Source organism: Lepidochelys kempii, chromosome 3, assembly GCF_965140285.1.
Source record: "Lepidochelys kempii isolate rLepKem1 chromosome 3, rLepKem1.hap1, whole genome shotgun sequence".
Lineage (NCBI taxonomy): Eukaryota > Metazoa > Chordata > Testudines > Cheloniidae > Lepidochelys > Lepidochelys kempii.
Genome location: NC_136382.1, coordinates 130,504,576 through 130,526,305, shown reverse-complemented (window position 1 = coordinate 130,526,305; position 21,730 = coordinate 130,504,576). Strand labels below are relative to the sequence as shown.

At 39.5% G+C, this 21,730-nt stretch overlaps 1 protein-coding gene across 9 annotated transcripts in view; it reads right to left on the bottom strand.

Annotated features, from left to right (window-relative positions):
* Window positions 1-21,730, bottom strand: part of FAM120B (family with sequence similarity 120 member B) — a 90,664-nt gene that overhangs the window by 66,906 nt on the left and 2,028 nt on the right. For all 9 annotated transcript variants that reach the window (XM_073337988.2, XM_073337989.2, XM_073337996.2 and 6 more), the window contains exons 2-4: window positions 14,374-15,429; window positions 11,244-11,424; window positions 2,780-2,881 (exon numbers count right to left, since the gene is read on the bottom strand). In XM_073337988.2, the coding sequence (XP_073194089.2) occupies window positions 2,780-2,881; window positions 11,244-11,424; window positions 14,374-15,393 (1,303 nt within the window). In that variant the 5' untranslated portion in view covers window positions 15,394-15,429. The remainder of the gene's footprint in view (window positions 1-2,779; window positions 2,882-11,243; window positions 11,425-14,373; window positions 15,430-21,730) is intronic.

Genomic DNA, 21,730 nt, shown 5'->3' with positions numbered 1-21,730 from the left:
CTGCTCTGTGAGTAGATCAGCTTTTTATTACTGAGTTAGTACTTATTAGGGATGAATAAACTTCCACTTTTAGGTTGCACATACTTTTAAAACTATATTTTGGACTTGAATTCTTCATGGTTATTCTCAACACGAAGATGAATGGTGTAGCCAGAGCACCTGCCATTTTATGTAAGTCCTTCTCCGACTCTACCACCTGGAAGGGAAGATTTAACCATAGTACTCAGACTGAGTGTTCAGGGCAGATTTGGGGCTAAGATTTTACCTCCCCCAACTTTAAAAAAAAAATTTTAAAAAAACAATACGTGAAGGTGTGGTGCTCGGTAAATGCATACTCAAATGAAATAAAGTGAAAGCTGTATAAGACAGACCAAGTGATTTTTATACCATGGCTTCATATTATCCTAGGCATCTCCAGATCCATCTCATTCCCCAGCCAGCTGCCTGTCTCCTGAATTCCCCTAACATCTGTATTTGAATGTGCAATCATTACATCACTAGATTCCTAGAGAAGGAAGGACAGTCTCTGGGACAGAATACTGGATTTGGGCTCAGGAAACCTGGGTTCAGTTCATAGCTTAACTACAAACTTCCTTTATGACCTTGGGCAAGTCATTTAATATCCTTTGCCTCAGTTACCCACCTGTAAATTGGGATATGTTGCTACCTCACTAGTGTTTTGTAAGAATAAAATACATTCATGATTTTGAGGTGCCCAGATACTGTGAAGAAGAAGGGCATATAAGTAGCACATGCTTTTCAAATTCTGCATGTTTTGGAGTGCACTGACAGTAGGGAAAATGTGAATTTGGGACTAGGGGTGCTGGAACAAGTAGAAAGGTCACCAGCTTTAATGGGCATCTTCTTATTTCATCTTAAAAGACTTGAGGGGTCAAGGAAGAAGGTAGGTCTTACCAGTTATTTCCTTTACTGGATTGTGTGATAGTCAAGTAAGCTCAGAGGCACATTTCTATATCCTATTTATTTTAAAAAGAACCAAAATAGAAAAAATAAACACAACCAATTACATAAATGCAGTAAGAAAAGTAACAGCAGTATTTGGTGCCAAACAGTTCATGGGAGCACTTGCTACTTCCAGAAAGAGGCAAGGCAGGATAACTATTATAAATATTCTGTGTTTTAAAATAATGACACAAGTAGAAAAAAATGGCAGGTTAGTCAATGACTCATAATCCCCCTTTAACTCATGATGGCTGTGCATTTTTTCCCTCCACTATGTGAACTAAAAATTAAGGACCAAATTATCCATGAGGTAAGCAGACACAACTCCCATTAAAGTCAATGGGAATTCCACCTGCTCATTCCAGGTTGGAAACTGGACCAAAAGGCCAATTTACTAGTATCTGGTCATTTTTGTCACAACTTTATTGTTACAACATAGGCCCCATCCATGTAATGAGCTCTGCAGGGGTCCCTTTGTACATAGCTCAGTGCCAAAGGATTGGAGGTTGGGACCAAAGTTTGGTATTTTATTAGGGGGTGCTGCGCTAATGGAGATGCCATATTTTGAGTGAGAGATAAAATTGAGCTCCTGACACACTTGTGATAAGGGTAAAGGTGTTACACTAAAAATATTTTGGATAAATTTCAGCTAGGTAACTGCTTTTGGCCAATCTGAATTCCCTTTGAGAGTGCAACTGGATATGGTATTGTTCACTTCCTATCCTAAACTATCAGAGTGCAGCTGTGTGCCATTAAAAAGATGTCACACTCAATCCCAGGGGTGACTGCACTGCAGTGGTAGACAGGCAATTCATATACAGTGTGACCAATCATGTAGTGAAAAATGTGTTATAAATGTAAAACGGTCCTCTTAATATTACAATCACAATGAGATAGCTGAAATGCTGGTGGTGCAATGTCTCCCTTTTCTTAAAGCAAAATAAAGACAGAGAAGAAACAAAGTAGTGCAAACATCGAAAGCAGACAGTGTATGGGCCACAAATAGTAGAAAAGAATTCACACGCACCACATAGGAAGTCCAATTATATTTTTTTGAAAAATGGGACAATTTTTGGATTTATGTATGGTTTGGTAAACCAGCCTCTTTTCACTTCCTTGTCCTCAAATGCAATATACCTTTCAAACTCTTTAAATAATTGTTCACATCTGCTTCAAATGTCAATTTCTCAAAAACGGTCTGAGATTTTAATTTAATACAGTATTAATATGAAATTCTGAAATTAAAACTGTTAAACACACAGTTTTCAGAGTAACAGCCGTGTTAGTCTGTATTCGCAAAAAGAAAAGGAGTACTTGTGGCACCTTAGAGACTAACCAATTTATTTGAGCATGAGCTTTCGTGAGCTACAGCTCACTTCATCGGATGCATACCGTGGAAACTGCAGCAGACTTTATATATACACAGAGAATATGAAACAATAATGAATATGAAAATATGGAAAAAAAAATGAAAAAAAGGTATTGTTTCATATTCTCTGTGTATATATAAAGTCTGCTGCAGTTTCCACGGTATGCATCCGATGAAGTGAGCTGTAGCTCACGAAAGCTCATGCTCAAATAAATTGGTTAGTCTCTAAGGTGCCACAAGTACTCCTTTTCTTTTAAACACACAGTGCAATTCCAAGCAGCTATGGAGATACAGCACTAACATTTTAACAAGTGGTCTTTCATAGTCCTCTTTGACTGCACCACCAAATATCTGATGAAAGATTTTCTAAACAGATTTGTAACCAAATATTCAAATAATATCATTAATCGGTTGGGAATTAAATATAAAGATGAGATTTTATTCTACCTGGGATGTCAAGCTGCATAGGTTGTACGAGGTCTGGTTGCTCCATTGGATTCCCAAAGTACACAAACCATTCCTTTACTATAGGATAGGCTCCGCAGGTGTCTAAAGGAACAGACAATTTGATCAATAAACGAAGTACAAGTTTACATAAGGGTTAAGAAGAGTGGTGGGAGGGGACTGCAAAGCATTAGTAAGCACTAGATTACAAGCTGGTTGCTCAGATCCTTTAAAAATACAAGAAACAGTTTAGAGCATCTTTTCACAAATGATCAGAACAAATGGCTACAGGTTTAGTTATACATTATGACAAGAGTTCAGTGTTGGAATCGCAACTGAAAACTCAAGGCAAAATTTTGAGCTGTGCATGTGGCAATGAGGAGGAAGGGCTAAGTTAGCTTTCTGTGCCCTTCTCATCCTGGGCTGCCCTTCGGTGTAACTTAGCAAGTCTTTGGAACCGATGTTGTGTCAGGTTTCAGAGTAGCAGCCGTGTTACTCTGTATCTGCAAAAAGCATCCGATGAAGTGAGCTGTAGCTCACGAAAGCTTATGCTCAAATAAATTTGTTAGTCTCTAAGGTGCCACAAGTACTCCTTTTCTTTTTATGTTATGTCAGCCTCCCGAGGCTGCCTGAAAGACCACAACGCAGCCCAGACTCTCCACAGTGCTGCATGCTCCAGCCCTGCCCCTAATGTTCCCTGCCTGCTCCCAGACCTGACCGTGGCACACATGCTGTGTCAGGTCTTGCAAGGGGTCATTACAGGGCAGCCTATACAGCTATCTGCACCAGTGGAATCCTCCTATGGCTAGAACCGGGTCTTTTAGGGCCCCTTTACACCACTCCAGCCCTCTTACCTGGTATAAAGGGACCAGCATGGGGGGCTGCGGATCTCATCCCAAAGTATATTTTTGAAAAATGCTTGATGTGATGATTGAGGTAGCTAGCAATTTAGGCTGAGATTTTCAAAAATGGGCTAAGGGAATTAGGGCCCCCATTTCCCATTGACTTTCATGCCCAGCTCCCATTGAAATCTAATGGGAGCTGGGTGCCTAATTCTCTCAGGATCCTTTGCAAATCCCAGTTTAAAGGCAAACCATTTGTGACCGGGGGGGGGGGAGGGGGAGAATGGCCATTTGTCCTTTTTAAATTATGTTGTATAAAGAAGGTCTGAAAAGTCTCCCGGTCCCCCCAAAATAAAGTTTTTTTTCTTCCTTATTTTTTACCTTAGTAGTATTGGGCATGTCCATGCTTTCCTAATGTTGTTGGAGGTCGCAGAAACCTCTTTTGCTCAGCACACATTCCTACATATTTAACTAGATTTATTAGTTATTATTACCTGACCGGCTTGCCCTTTTTTTCTGATATGGAAATAGTTATAACCATTTTTTCCCTAAAAGTATTTAAATGTTACATTTGCTATTTTTATGTTCTAGCTACTTGAAGCTTTTTTTTTAAAACAATACAATAACTAAGTATTTAGAAAAGTATCCTAATTCTATCTGGCGTATTCAACACATCATCTTCATGTTGTAATTTGATTTATAGAAACTTTTCTGGATCACCTCCCATCATTGTGAAAAAATACTAAAATTAGTATTATTCCCCCTGTACATGGTACTCTCCCTTTCGGTCCAGAATCTGCTTGCATCACAACCATCTCATACAGCTCAGTGGAGCATGTCCTGAATTTTCACTTCTGTGTTCCAATATGCAATATGAAGAAAACAGATTTGTCAATCTCCAAGCAGATGCTAGAGGATAAAAAAAATCCTACATTAAAAAGATACCCTGAGATTGTATAGCAATTGAATTGCTGAACAGTCTAACATCTTGTTTTGGAATAATAATTGATAATTATTGGATTGATAATCTTTCATTAACAGGAATGTCTAACTTAGAATTCTAGTGTCACTTTTTGAAAAGAGTTCTGCAATTTGTATTTATCTTTAAAAAAAGACTTATGAGCAAGTCAGGATACTTCAATGCTGGGTTATAAAAATGTTATAATTAAGATTATAAACTGTCATTGGGTTCTAAATTTGGGTAAAAAACCATTTTTACACTGAACATGTTTCTGGTACTTACGCTGCTCAAGCATTAACATACCAAAAAGGAGAGAGTAGTCATAGTAAACCTTTATTATTATTATATTTATGTATACATGTGTATGTGTTTATATATATTTACAAAACATTAAATATCTTGGTGATGATAATCCATCAATTATATAAATACACAATTATTCAAGTGAGGTAGTTAAACAAACAATGACTGTTAAAAGCACGATTCTGCACAACTGACAACACAGAAATGCAACAAGAACAGGACAGGGATGTGAACGCCGAATTCAGTCTCTCCCCAGTACTGGAAATAAGGGTTCATCCTGGCTACTGCTCCGGTGGCATAATAAAACCTGCTGCACTAATTAGACTGAAACTCCTTAAATGCCACAAGACTGAAAGCCTCTGCTTACCAACAAGACATTCATATTACCTTTGTTCACATCCACTACATATCCTGGCAAAACATTGATGACAAATCTTTTTAAGCAGCATGGCTCCCAGGGTGCCAGGAAGTGAGCCATTCAAAGGAATATATTTTAAATTCTTTACCATTCAAAGATCAAAATGTAACACCTGAGTGACATTTGAAGGAAAAAACCACCCTGCTGATTTCTCTTTGATCAAGTAAAATGTCCACTGAAATTGTGCATTAGTGCTTCTCTTTTGGGTATGATTCCAAAATACACCAAGTTAAGAATTAATAAAAAGAGATTTTCATGGAAAAACTTAATGTGAATATTGGGTGACCTCATATTCACCCCAAATCTTATACCATAATCTAAAATGGCTGCACCTTTGATCCTGAGGGATCCCATTAAATTCCTAACTCCCTTAGAAACTTTTGATAATCCCAGACTACATTTTCAAAATGCTTCTGCACTATGTATACAGAAAACACCACTGAAATCCAGACACATCTGGAGTGGAAAATGGCAGCTATTTTAAAAAAAAAATAAACATTTTTGTGAACGATCTGTGAATTACTGTTGTCTATTAGTATAAACAAAAATTCCAAATTGGATAGGACCCCTGTGTGCAGCAACATGCATAACTTTAGACTTCTATAAATTATGTTATGTTACATATACTCCTCCACATCTGTGAACACTTCAGCTCTACAGAGTGCACACTGGTGACAAGGAGCACAGAATCCTCCACACAGGATGTCTTTTGGCAGTGTCAAAGCAGTTTGGCAGGCTAATCCTAGAACTGGGAGTAATTCCATGATCTCTAGGAGTCAGCCAAGTATTTATGATACATTACATACTTTTTAAATTAGCAACAGCAATACAGGTGCAGACGTTTCCATGTAATGAGTGAATTCTAAAACATAACTGCCAGCTTTGTTCAGAATTATTACAAAAAATAATCTGTTTGGGTTATCGAGGTGGGGTTAACAGAAGCATTATCCACTATTAACTTTTTCTCTATCTAAAATACTTTTTCCAGTAGTATTATTAAAAGAAAGATGATAGAAGCTCAATGCTGTATAGGTAGTATGTCTGCTAAATTATATTTAAGTAACTAATGAAGCCAAATGAACTACCTTTATTTTAAAAATTTAGCCAGTACCTGCTGTCATGGGCAAGACCACAATCAAGCCTGTACTTTTTAATGAGTCTCAAAATATGGCCTCTATCTTGCAAACACGTCAGGACTTGTGTGACTGACTTTACTCATGAGCAGCCACATTAGTAAAGGTGCACACATGCTTAAGTGTTTGCAAGATCAGAGCCTGAGGGAAAAACATCATGGTTTACTAAGGTGGAGATTAAAGGATCTAAAGGTAGCTAGGCCCCCAACTCCTACTGAATTCTCAATTCCCTTAGGCACCTTTGAAAAAAACAGCCTAAATTCTCAATCCTGAGGAGCTTCTGGGGGGGACGGACCCTGAGGCAGCAGTTTGTGTGACATTTTCATCTATTCTGAGCTAACTGTTTTTTAAAAAAATATCAAGCAACTAAAAGGTTTCAGAGTAGCAGCTGTGTTAGTCTGTATCCACAAAAAGAAAAGGAGTACTTGTGGCACAAATACTCCTTTTCTTCAAGCAACTAAAAGAAACCAGGGTATGTCAGATGACTGCAAAAAGAAGAGGCCAATTTCTACGACAGGAACGTCAAACTGATGGACTTTAAGGATTCAAAAAAATTAAGTACAATGTTTAATAAAACAATATAACACTAGCTAAATGATTTCACTTGCTCCCTTCTCAATTCTCTTTTTAAACTGAGAGGTTTTAAGAAAAATCATGATTACAGAACAGAACAGGCCACCTGATGGCATTGTTTGAGGGAGAAATTGGAAAGTGATGAACACCAACAATCCTTCCTTAAAGCTCTAAAAATAATTTCTGGAAAAACAATGCAGTATTGTCTATAACAAGGTTCAAAAAAGAACTAGATAAATTCATGGATGATAGGTCCATCAATGGCTATTAGCCTGGATGGACAGGGATGGTGTCCCTAGCCTCTGTTTGCCAGAAGCTGGGAATGGGCAACAGGGGATGGATCACTTGATGATTACCTGTTCTGTTCATTCCCCCTGGGGCACCGGTCACTGTTGAAAGACAGGATATTGGGCTAGATATACCTTTGGTCTGACCCAGTATAGCCGTGCTTATATTCTTATTTTAATTATGAATTGCCACACCAACAGCTTGTACACAGTTATGACTTATATTGGTAAAACTTATGTCAACCAGTGGTGTGAATAAGCCACGCCCCTGAGCAACGTAAGTTACACCGGCGACCGAAGCGCTGGTGTGGACAGTGGTATGTAAGTGGGAGATGGATTTATTACACTGATAGGAGAAAACTCTCTCATCAGCATAAACAGTCTTCACCAGACACACAGCAGCAGCACAGTGCAACTGTGCCAATGTAGAGCTTCTAGTGTAGATTAGCCTCAAATTTGACGAGTGGTCTATCTTGTCTAGTATCCCATCTACAACAAAAGCTAGAACCAGATATATTAGCGGAAGATGCAAGAAAACTTTTAACAAACAAACATGGAATTACTTGCCCAAAGTAGTTAGTAGTATATGCTTAAGAACCTCAGAAGACATACCCCTTTAAAATTTTTATTTTGGTTCAACAGGACTTGACTTAGGCCTTGTTTACACTACCACTTTTGTCAGCAAAACTTGTCCCTCAGAGGTGTGAAAAAACACCCCTCAGAGCAACATAGGTTTCACCATAGGCGCCAACTCCATGGGTGCTCAAGGGCTGGAACACCCACGGGGAAAAATTGGTTGGTGCTCTGCACCCACCGGCAGCTCCCCGCCGCTCCCCCCCCAACTCACCTCTGCCTTGCCTCCTCCCCTGAGTGCGCCACGTGCCCACTTTATCCCCCTAGCTCCCAGTACTTGCGCTGCAAAACAGCTGTTTCGGGTGGCTGGGAGGGAGGGGGGAGGAGGGGGAACGTGGCGTGCTCGGGGAAGAAGCAGGGCTGGGGCAGGGGTTTGTGGAAAGAGATCCAAGACTGGCACGTTACAGTGCTGAAACTTGCAGCGCTCAGGGGTGTGTTTTTTCACACCCCTGAACGAGAAAGTTGCAGCGCTGTAAAGTGCCAATGTAGACAAGACCTTAGTTGTGTGTGATCCTGCAGACATCACTGAAGTCCTGCTTCTCAGAGGAGTAAACAAAAGCCAACCAGGCTGTTGTCCTCAAAAACTGAGAAATGATGGGCTGAAAAATGGCTGTTGCGCATTATTTTTGCTGAAACCTATGTTGTTCTCTCCATATGCCTTTTAAACTCAGAGTCTCTTTTTCCTATTTTTTTTTCCTTTTACTGTAAGACTTCAATCTTTAGTAGACAAAGGAAGTCAGGTGCCCAATTACGTGATTTCTCAGTCTGTAATAAAAACATTTGTTTAATTGATGTCGAACTTTCATGGCTAACCATACAAAGTAAATAGGACGAGAAAACATATTACAAAACATAATAAAAGTGCAACAACAGTTTTTCATTTTCAATCCATTGTCTAAAAACCTTTGGAAGCTTGAGGCAAAAGACACATAAAAATACAACAGTTATGAAACAGAAGACTTAAGATCATGAATTTTCCACTCAGATCTGTACAAATAAACTCTTGCACTCATGCAGAGTCTCACTGAGTTCAACCGGATTCCACATAAGCAAATCCAGTTACAGAATTGGGTCCAAATCAGGGGGGAAAGAAATGATATTTTCTTACTCACAACTGGATAAAAGAAATACAATACTCAAAAGTGCTTCCATTTATTTTTATTTATAGTTAGCTCAATAACAAGAATTGCCTAAACCTTCCTTTTATTTGCAAACAAAAAATCACAGTAAAATTATTCAATTTTATAACTATTTTTTTAAAAGTACGTAAATGATATTTACTTTAACCTCTGAAGAAGCCTTGTATTAAGACCTAGGACTGTCGTGGAAGCAAAAGAACGTTCCCATATTTCTTAACCAGAACATTCAAAACTTAAATGGTTTTGCTTCGTCTTCTGATCACTAATAACTTTCACATGTATTCTTTTAACAATAAACGAAAAAACATTCAGTTATTTTTTTAAACTTAAAAAACGTAAAAGGTACTAAAATTCAACAGTATGTAGAAACATTACAACATTCTAATTTTCATGATTTCTGATTGATTCCTCACTAATTACATGTATATTGCCCACAGTATTTATCCTAAATGTGATACAGATGTGAGCCACTGAAACTTGGAATTAAAGAATTTAGATTTCCAAAATATAATTTTAAATGTCCTCAAATAATTAAGTGTAGTTGAGGCATTGTCGGTCCCAGAACATTAGAAAGACAAAGTGGGTGAGGTAACATCTTTTATTGGACCAACTTCTGTTGGTGGGAGAGAGAAGCATTCAAACCACACAGAGCTTTTCTTCACGTCTGGGAAAGGTATTAATAAGAACATAAGAATATAAGAACGGCCATACTAGGTCAGACCAGTGGTCCATCTAGCCCAGTATCCTGTCTTACAACAGTGGCCAATGCCAGGTACTTCAGAAGGAATGAACAGAACAGGCAATCATCGAGTGATCTTCTGTCACCCACTCCCAGCTTCTGGCAATCTGAGCTTAGGGACACTCGAGAATGAGGTTGCATCACTCTTCATCTTGGTTAATCGTCATTGGTGGACCTGTCCCCCTGTTCTTTTTGAAACCCATTATAGTTTTGGCCTTCACAACATCCCCAGCAACAAGTTCCACAGGTTAACTGTACATTCTGTGAAGAAGTACTTCTTCTTTTTGCTTTAAACCTGCTGCTTGTTAATTTAATTTAATTAATCAATTGGCTGCCCAATATACCAGCCTCTTCATGAGTCACCCTAAAGAAGAACTGCTGGACTAATGCACCACAAAACCCGAGATACATGGATGATATTTTCATTCTCTGGACAGACAGCTTTAAATTCCTCATAGATTTCCACCACAACTTCAACAACTACCACCTGTCCATCAAACTCTCTCTGGAACATTCCTACACTAGCATCAACTTCCTAGACATCACGATCAGCTTCAACAATGGAACCCTAGAGGCAACCATATAAAAAGAAAAGGAGTACTTGTGGCACCTTACAGACTAACCAATTTATTTGAGCATAAGCTTATATAAAACCATATAAAAGAAACCCACGGATCACCACACCTACCTTCATAGGTCCAGTAATCTGCCCAAACTCATCAAGAAATCTGTTATCTACATCCAGGCACTCACACACCACAGAATATGCTCCAAGATGAAAGTCCGGGATATACACCTTAGCATACTCAAAACTGCCTTCACCAAACAAGGACACTTCACTAGAGATAACAATAACAACTGTCATTACGCTCTGAAATGAACATACACAGGAAAATGATAAAAGACAAAAACACCCTATCATCTGTGGGTGAACACTTCTTGCAAAGCAATCACGCTGTTTCTGACCGATCAGTCCTCATCCTCAAAGGAAATCTGCACAACATTTTCAAAACACACGCCTGGGAGCTTAAATTCATAACTCTGCTAGACACTAAAAATCATGGACTGAACAGCGACACTAAATTTATGACTTATTACAACAATCTGTAACCCACTAACCCGCTCTTTTTGTTCTATAACTGCAGAGGTGTTAATAAGCCACTCTACTTTGAATAGTCCCTTACAATATGTGCGAACTACTTATGCTAAACAATCTGTTCCGCCTTGCATTTTGCTGTGAGTCTGGAAGCACCTTTCCCAGACCTGAAGAAGAGCTCTCTGTGGCTCAAAAGCTTGACCCTCTCACCAACAGAAGTTGGTCCAATAAAAGATATTATCTCACTCACCATGTCTCTTAAATAATTCAAGTATGTGGTCCAACCTGCATGCTCTAAAATTACCTGTCTCTGACACTGTGCAATGAGTGCCATAACCCTTACCTTTTCCGGACTCCAGCAGAACAGAATAAATATGTTGTCGAACAGGACGGTAGATAAGTGCCTGTCCAGGAAGTTCTGTATCAAGTTCATCTTCCAATGTATTGCTGCATTCAACCTCTCCTTTACTGAGGACATTGTACACCATATAATTTTCAGCTCTGACGTGTTGTTCTTTAGCTAGCTGTTCAAATGGGGAAGAAGTCATTTATTTTCTACTTTAAAATTAAGAAAACAAAAAATGGCAAAATTAACTTATTTATGAAATAAATATTTCCTCTGATCTCGGTAAAATGATGCCCAAGAAGGAAACAACTGATATTTCAAAATATCAGAATCCTACATTTTGCTTTAAGGAAAAAGGAAATAATATAATCTCATTGGTGTGTCATTTTTTTGTGGAGAGGACGAGTCCACAAAAATTCCGTCATTCTCTTCCTATTATTCCCCCACTCTCCATGGCAATTAGTGCCAATGTCTTTGCTACCAGTAACTCCCATCAGAGAAAATCAGTACCACTCTTTCGTCAGCTGAGGCCTTGTCTTCACTGCTAAAAATGTGTATTTTTTTAATTTGGGGGAACTAATGTGTGAGCTATCCCAAGGTGAAAACTCAGAGAAGACAAAGCACTTTAGTTTTACTGTGCAGTAAACTGGGTGAGGTCAACCCCAGGCAGGGGTACAGTACTGACCTCACCTTTTTTAGCAGAGAAGACAAGGCCTAAAGACTGTCACTGGAAAGCAACATACTACAAGGGGCCAAGCAACACTGCAACACTTCCAATCTCTAAAAGCCTAGGAGCTCAGGGACCCACATTTGGAAGCAAGCTTTGCTGATGCTAGACTAAGGGACGAGCATAGCTTGTTTTACAAAAACCATTTCAGGTTTTTCATTGATTTGTACACTCAGAAAATAGCTATGTAAATTACAAGGCCATAGATGCCACAATATCAGTAGCAATATTTCACATTTATATAGCATCTTTCATCCCAAAGGATCCACATACCACCACTGAAATGCAGCTATCTAAAGGGAACACCCTGGCAATCAATCAGTGCAGAGCACACGGCACAACAGTGGGGAAGGAAAAATTTTGGCTAAGCATAAAAGGACATAAAAATCTTTACTGTCCAAATAAAGTAAACAGGGCTTCAGTTTACAAAATCAACTCTATATTAAGTCAATAAATGAAGGGCTTGTATCAGGTTTTTTATAGCACTCATTGCTCTAGCAGTTAGCTGCAGCACTCATTAGCATAGTGCTGATGGCTACTCCAGAAGAGGTGTTTACAGCTATTTTACCAATTTATATCCTCAATGAAGTAATAAATTTTATTCCAATAGCCCATTTTAGATGCTACAAAATTGGCACACTAATGGATACAAAATATGCTACACTATTAATATACTTCATTTCATTTTAGGCATATAGTTTGCATAGACATGAGTTCACAAATTTTGTGAAATTGCAAGTTTGGTTGCCACAATGTACCAGAAATCCATGATTTACAATACACTGAAAAGTAAAAACACAAGCTGGGCTCCATACTAACCATGGACACAAGTGTAATTGACACTGCATCCTGAAAAATGTTTCCACTGTATATAAATAGGCAGACACAAGAGGTGCAAACTTTTCAAGACAAGCAGCATTGGGAGACAATGTACCCAGGCTGGAATTGAAGTGGACTTGTTTATGTGGACTTGTTTGCATTTAAGATAGCAGAGTTCTGTTTATTCCAAAATGTGAACAGTTGTATTTGCTTTGTCAATGTTCAAGCATGGAAAAACAAACCATTTATCTACAAATTAGACGGTACGTTTTTTTGGGGCAGGGACTTCTTTACTTAGGGTTTATAAAGAAACAAGTACAACAGGGCCACAATCTTAAGCTGAGCTTCCAGACATTATCATTTATTAACTGATTTTATCACATTACCTCATCATCTTAGGAAACTACATCCTTTCGCATTAAAGATCAAACCGAGGTAATGATCATGATGACATCTCAAGGTCCCTTCCAGCCCTACACTTCTATGATTCACGGTATGTTCCATAAGAGAAGGAATGTTAACTCTGATGTCCTGGCCATATTCCAACTTAGGGTATGTCTATATGTACAGCACTACAGAGGCACAGATGTATCAATGCAGCTGCGCCGCTGCAGCGCATCTGGTGAAGACATTCTATGCTGATGGGAAAGAGCTCTCCTGCTGGCATAAAAAAAATCACCTCCGCAAGCGGAAGAGAGCTTCTCCTGCCAAAACAGCACTGTGCACATGAATGCTTTATATCGGTGTAACTTATGTCGCTCAGAGGGGTGGAATATTCACACCACCTGAGCGACATAAGTATTGTCGACATAGGTTGCAGTGTAGACATAGCCCTAGATAATTAAATTTTACCTACCTAAATTTCCTTCACGTTTTCAATCAGAAACAGTATTCTTCTTCATTTTGACTTTACCACTCTAACAGGAGTCATTACAATCAATTATATGTGGATGTGTATCTTTAAACAGTTGCTATATTTTAACTCAGTGATGGCTGCATTTTAAAGGTGGACTAAGGGAATACTGTGTAGTTTTTATTTCAGTTTGTAAGTTTGGAATCTTTTGGGATGGAAATCATAATGTAAATATAAATATACTTTCAAATTATACTCAGAGAGACTTTTTTTAAGATAACTAAGAGAGGTAGAAAGAGAGATCCTATGTTCAAAGCCTATGGGCACCTAACAAAATATGGCTCTTAAATTAGATCCTACACACAATTTCTAAAGGGGCATTTTCTTGAAGTCTCAAAGTTCTCTCTTAATACATTGTCATAGATTTAACATTGTCATGTAAATTAGAAGTCTTACAAAATATATTAGAGAATTAACAAATCTCTGTGTTTCTGGTTACAAAAAAAAAAAAAGACTTGGTTCATTCAAGGAAAAAGACTATTCTTAGCTTGATCCTGAAGTACCATTGCCTGTAAAACTCCAAACCATTTCAGGATCAGCCTTAACATTCAGTAAGGAAAATAATATTTTGCTCGGAAAAAAAAGACATATATGAGTGCACTCATTATCACGTGTCAGTAAACGTTTACAGCAAAAGGGTGATGGCGAAGCTTTAAGAGATGAGATACCTGAAAGATCTCCTGATCTGGACATATGGCTGTTTCTTGCTTGACCAGGTGTATTTGAGAATTTGATACACCGGGAGGAAGCCATGGAGACTGTTGGCCAGGCAAGATATAGGACTCCACTCCCCTATAAAGCAATTTCTTGTCAGATGCCAAAGGTAGCATTTCTTCCAAGTCTTTCAGGCTACCATAACAGCATGGAACTCTTGATATGTAGCTTGCTACAGCTAGAATTGTGTTAGCCCTTTTGTCATAGCTCTGGCTCTTTGGAGGACATGAAGCTACACATTTCTGCCAGAAACCCTCCAAAATGTCTTCTGGAACTATATCATTCCCAAGCAGGCAAGCAAAAAGAGGGAGGTCTGTTATGTTGAGGCCCAGTGCATGACAGAGGTTCTCTCTAGAGTACATAACAGTGACCATCCTGTCCAAGCAGAGCTTATCAATAGAAAAATAGGAAGAGGTGTTATAGATGAGGTAGTCGGTATCTTGTCCAAGAATTCCCATGCAATTATTTTGCAGCCCATAAGAGGCCACCTCATAGTCCGCCTCTTGCAATGAACATATTGTTTCTTGACCAAGAGACTTTAAGGCAAAGCGTGTAAAAGTTGCCAACCCTGAAGGAATAAAGAACATCCCTCTCCCTGGTTGTTGTCTATAGGACTTGAGGAACTGAAAGATTCTGGCTATTTCTTTGTTGTTCTTCAATCTTCGTTTGACCCATTCATCTCTCTTTTTCTGCTCTACCACACCATCAAAGCAGAACACCAGCTTGATATCAGCTGCCATAAAAGCTTTAATAAAATCCTGCAAATTAGCAAGGTACTCTTGCCACTGGCCACCACAGACCCAGGATTCTGGTGTGTACCAGTGTCGAATACAGCCCATGGCATCTACCACAATTACAGGAGGGGAGTCAGGATGATTGATGTGATGTTTTTCTGCCATTTCCTTCAGATTTACCATTGTACATGCATCAGGGCAAGTGTTTGCCACAAACCACTGCAAACCTTTAATGCCCATAGTTGATCTCTTTTTAAGCCGAATTCTCTGAGCAATCTGAAAAAGGAAAAACAAAACAAAAATGTTCTAAACCACAATATTAAGAGAGAAGCAATGTTCAATGGTTAGACAAGGGAACTGGGAGTTCAACGAATGGGGTTCTGTTTCTAGTTTTGCTCATGATTCCTTGTGTTATCTTAGGCCTTAGCTCTCTGAACCTGTTTTTCCATCTCTAAACTCGGGATAAAAACTTTGTGATGCATTCTGCCTTCCATCTTTAGTTCTCACTATATCAGCACAAAACATTATAATCTATGCTAAAAGTATCATTTTAAAAAATCAAGATGAACAAAGCTCAAATAAACGGATTTATTTTTAATACAAAAACACAAAGTCTACTTTAAAAATTCAGTGTGTTTGTTTATAGGGACTCAAACAGATATTGAGAGTAAAAAGTGTGTAACTTTTCCCGTGCCAAGGGGGTTTACAACATAGAGACTACTAGCTTAACTTTCAGGGGCCCTCAGCACTCACAACTCTAACTGAAGTCAGTGGAAACAGGGGCTCAACAACTATTAAAATCAGCCCACAGCCTTGATCCTGCAATTGGATCCACGCAGGCAATCCTCCATGCCTACTTGAAGCTTCAGTATAGTCAATGGTCCATCCTCATGAATCCAACTGCAAGACTGAGACCCATATTTCTGCATGCTGTTTTAGTTGCTTCCATTGTATTTTGATTTTAAAATCTTATGCATTTTACTATCATGTATTTTCAAGACTCAAAAGCTAAATTTCAGAACACATTTAAATAATTATGTCCCTAGTTATATGTAGTAAGTTTATGATAACTTGACTGTTAAAAGGATTAACACTTTTAAGTGGTCACTATAGTGCGTGTTCGTTTTGAATCAATTAATCTAAATAGAAAAAATGATACATACTGACTACAATCTTAATACAAGGAAGGGATTAAATCAGATTTTTCTGTATTAAAAAACTGCCAAATGATAATAGAAATATGAATTCCCCCATCATTTTCTGTGTTTAAAAACATGCAAAGGAACCCAAGTTATATATTGTGAAAATAAGTACGGGAGAAGAGTTAAAATTAAAACCTTCAACCACCTCCATTTTTGTTGACAGAAATCCCTGCTCATATTAAATGATTTACATAGCTTTAATGATAGCTGTCTTTTTCTACTAATACAAAGGCTTTTTATTTCAAAGGATTTTCTACCAAAACCTGCTGGTGGCAATACAGAATTTTTTATGCAGCGAGACAAGCTTGTTTTTCTTTTTACTTTGACTTTATTCAAAATTGTCCCCTCCTTTCTCACACAAACAGTGAGGAAATTCACTGCCTGTTTTAATTAAGCAAGTACAAGTATTCCTGTCTTTCACACTGCTCATTTCTCACATTTTGAATTACAAACTACCTCAGGAGTGTTTAAAAAAAAGGAATTGAATATGAAAAGTATCATGAATTTACAACTCTGAAAGGTGCCTATGAGCCTTTCTTCCTCCTCAGAGTTGTAACACCCTTCACATGCAGTTTTCAAACACCTTCTTCAGTGTGAAGTGAGATGAAATGTTTAAAGCAATCTAGAACTACACTGTGGATATTACCTTTTGTAAAAATAGAAATATTATCCCCGTCACTACCACACAGGTGTATACAGTACAGGGTTGCTTTCCCAAGCACTATTTCTAGGGCCATGTGGGTGTCCCTCAAATTCCAGCTGTTTGTGTCATAAACCAGAGGTTTTCACTCCGTTGCACCTGTGATCACGACAGGAGTCACACATCTCTTTAGATTGAGGACTGGTGTATACAAATGCACCATAAAGAGTTCCTTAAAAGGAAGTTATCACATTTCTATGGAGACCCAGCAACAGTTGGACTTGTGAACTGAGAGAACCCCTCTACCACCTAGGTACTGTTTGCAGTTACACCAAGTGATGTGGTGAGGTCTGCCACAGGGTTTTTGAAAGGAACCCACATGGTTTCTGCAGAAATGCACTGGGTCCAAGCAACAGTTTTAGCTATGAAGATCCAGTAAAAGGAGACACTCTCTCCCCAATCAGGTGCTGAAGGAAGAAGCTGCACTAAATAATTTAGAAGCAGCACTATCTAAAGGTGATGCAAATACTCTCCAGCCTTCATGGCTATATCAATATCTGAAACATTCTCTCACATAACTAAGGCCAAACTATACTAGGGACATTTTCACAAAACTTCCCACTATTGCCTGTACTAGTTCAGTAACATTAATAACAGCAATGCTTGGGAACCTAGCGTAGACAGACTGCTGGCTGTCATCAGTATTTTCAGCACTATCATTTAACCATACTCAAAGCAGATGTAATCAACACAATGCTATTTTTGTGCATTAATTTTAGTGCTGTTGAAAGATAACAGACAGTACCGGAGGTTTAAGTCTTCTTTTTAACCACAGAACAGATACAGCCTGAGCAACAGCAGCAGTGCAAGCTTCCTGCATTGCCCCACCTCTACAATGGGCCTTAACCATGACCTGACAGATCACCTCTAATAAATTTGTTAGTCTCTAAGGTGCCACAAGTACTCCTTTTCTTTTTGCGAATACAGACTAACACGGCTGCTACTCTGAAACCTCTAAGAGGTAAGGCAGTTCAGTCTCCAGGTGCATTCAGTCCTCAAACTCCCTGCTGAGACTGACAAGGGTACCAATTTGGGGTTGTCTACATCAGAGATTCTCACCAGAGCTCAGGGCTTCTGACCTGTAGGACACCAGGGCTTGTGGCTCTGGATTTCAGCCCCACAGGGGGCAATGAGGCTCAGAGCTTCTGGCTTTTGGGGGGAGGGGGAGGATTCTGGGGCTTGGGACTCTGGGTTTCAGCCTCGTGGCTCCAGGCTTCTGCCCCACGGGAGCACCAGGGCTCATGTTTCCGGGCTTCAGCCCCACAGCTCCGGGCTTCAGTCATGGGGCCTCGCAGACCCCTGGTTGAGAAGCGATGGTCCACATAACAAAATCTGATCATGTTTAAACACAACTGTGAACAATAAAATAAGATATGATAATGACCATGACTAAGTCATCAGTGTAGACCAGGACAAATCATGCTCAGCTTCATGTCAAATAAGAAGATACTGAACCTGTTTTTTCCTGGGCTACATTAAACACTAAATTATAGTCAAAATCTAACTCAATCATTTACAATCATGTTTAAATGTAACATTTTGTAATGTAGACAAAAAACTTAAAAGTTAAATATGATGTTTTTTTCTGAGGCTTGTGGGATCTGGGTTGAGACCACTAAATTACTTTATGTGGTTCAGATAGCCCTCACTTTTAAATAATTTTTGAACATTAATGACGTAGGCTAACTTACAACTAAGAGATGAATGTTTCTATATTCTATAGCCAATCTTGTGAGCCACTAGTCCCCCTAAAAAACAAGAAAACGGATCCTGAATCTGTCAGTTATTCAGGTTCAGTAGCAGATTATTATACAAGCAGACCCATTGATTTCAAGACTACTTAACCTGAATAAATGTAGCAAAATTGGGCCACAAATGCTTTGTTCTAAAATTCTGGGTAGATTTCTAACAGCCTTTTCATCCTCAACAACAGAAAATACATACACAAATATCATTTGTTTACATCGAACACAAAATAAATCTAAACATTTATTTTTAACATTATTTCCTCGGGTAATTAACAAGTTAACTGCTATAGAAAATACAATGTTCAGTCTATCATGGTGTCCTGAATACCAAAATATCAAGTGTGTACACCTGCATGGAAGCTCTCCTATTCTCCAAGGAGCAATATAATCAGAACTATTTTTTGCTTCATGTTTTGTATATAGATACAGATGTGCATGGCCCACCCTTATTTTGGAATGGTGGCAAATCATCAGTCAGATATAACCTACATGTATGTCAGCACCAAACAGCAAACCTATCATTACGCAAATTTTATTAGACTCATAGCTAAAGTGCAGTCTGTCAGTAGCTGAGAAAAGCCTGCCATTCAACAACTAGACATTATGCCGCTAGATGGCAAAAATATTTAAAATAAGTATTTCCAGCCCCATACACAGAATGAAGCGTTGTCTACACTATGGGCACTACGGCAGCTATGCCTTTATAGTCTCACAGCATAGACTCTTCTTACAGTGATGGAATGGGTTTTTCCACCACTGTAGGTCAGTGGTTCTGAACCAGGGGTATATGTGCCCCTGGGAGTTCGCAGAGGTCTTCCAGGGGATACATCAACTCATCTAGATATTTGCCGTTCTTTACAACAGGCTACATAAAAAGCACTAGCGAACTCATCTTCCCTTCCAAATGCAAACAGATGGAGATCATACCAAAAGGACTGAAGGTAAAAAATCCATTACAATCTACATACCACACAGACTATGCTGACAGATTGTGCCACACACTCTCAAAGAAACTGCGGAACCACCTGATCAACATCCTATACAGCAAACAGGGAAAGATTAAGAATGAGTTCTCAAAACTGGATACTCTCATAAAAAACCAACCTTCCACACAAACTACCTCGTGGCTGGACTTTACAAAAACTACACACGCCATTTACAACACACACTTTGCTTCTCTACAAAAGAAAAAGGACACTAAACTATCTAAACTATTACATGCCACAAGGGGCCACAACAGTGGTTCCCTTAACCCACCCAGCAATATTGTTAATCTATCCAGCTATAGCTATACTCTAAACCCAGCAGAAAAATCTGTCGTATCTCGGGGCCTCTCCTTCTGTCCCTCCACCCCCACAAACATGATACAGTTCTGTGGTGACCTAGAATAATATTTTCGACGTCTCTGACTCAAGGAATATTTCCAACACACCTCTGAACAGCACAGAGACCTTCCTACCAATACTCCAAAAAGAAGGATTCTGGGTGGACTCCTCCTGAAGGTCGAAACAACAGACTGGACTTCTACATAGAATGCTTCCGCCGACGTGCACGGGCTGAAATTGTGGAAAAGCAACACCACTTGCCCCATAACCTCAGCCGTGCAGAACACAGTGCCATCCACTGCCTCAGAAACAACTTTGACATCATAATCAAAAAGGCTGACAAAGGAGGTGCTGTCGTCATCATGAATAGGTCAGAATGTGAACAAGAGGCTGCTAGGCAGCTCTCCAACACCACATTCTACAAGCCATTACCCTCTGATCCCACTCAGGGTTACCAAAAGAAACTACACTATCTGCTCAAGAAACTCCCTGAAAAAGCACAAGAGCAAATCCGCACAGAGACACCCCTAGAACGCCAAGCAGGGGTATTCTATCTGCTACCCAAGATCCATAAACCTGGAAATCCTGGACACCCCATTATCTCAGGCATTGGCACCTTGACAGCAGGATTGTCTGGCTATGTAGACTCCCTCCTCAGGCCTTACGCTACCAGCACTCCCAGCTATCTTCGAGACACCACTGACTTCCTGAGGAAACTACAATCCATCAGTGACCTACTGAAAACACCATCCTAGCAACTATGGCTGTAGAAGCCCTCTACACATTCCAGACAAAGATGGACTACAAGCCATTAGAAACAGTATCCCCGATAATGTCACAGCAGACCTGGTGGCTGGACTTTGTCCTCACCCATAACTATTTCACATTTGGGGACAATGTATACCTTCAAATCAGCGGCACTGCTATGGGTACCCGCATGGCCCCACAGTATGCTAACATTTTTATGGCTGACTTAGAACAACGCTTCCTCAGCTGTCGTCCCCTAATATCCCTACTCTACTTGCGCTACATTGATGACATCATCATCATCTGGACCCATGGAAAAGAAGCCCTTGAGGAATTCCACCACGATTTCAACAATTTCCATCTCACCATCAACCTCAGCCTGGACCAGTCCACACAAGAAATCCACTTCCTGGACACAACAGTGCTAATAAGCGATGGTCACATAAAAACCACCCTATACCGGAAACCTACTGATCGCTATACCTACCTACATGCCTCCAGCTTTCGTCCAGACCACACCACACGATCCATTGTCTACAGCCAAGCTCTGCGATACAACCGCATTTGCTCCAACTTCTCAGACAGAGACAAACACCTACAAGATCTCTATCAAGCATTCTTACAACTACAATACCCACCTGCTGAAATGAAGAAACAGACTGACAGAGCCAGAAGCGTACCCAGAAGTTACCTACTACAGGACAGGCTTAACAAAGAAAATAACAGAACGCCACTAGCCGCCACCTTCAGCCCCCAACTAAAACCTCTCCAATGCATCATCAAGGATCTACAACCTATCCTGAAGGACGACCCATCACTCTCACAGATCTTGGGAGACAGGCCAGTTCTTGCTTA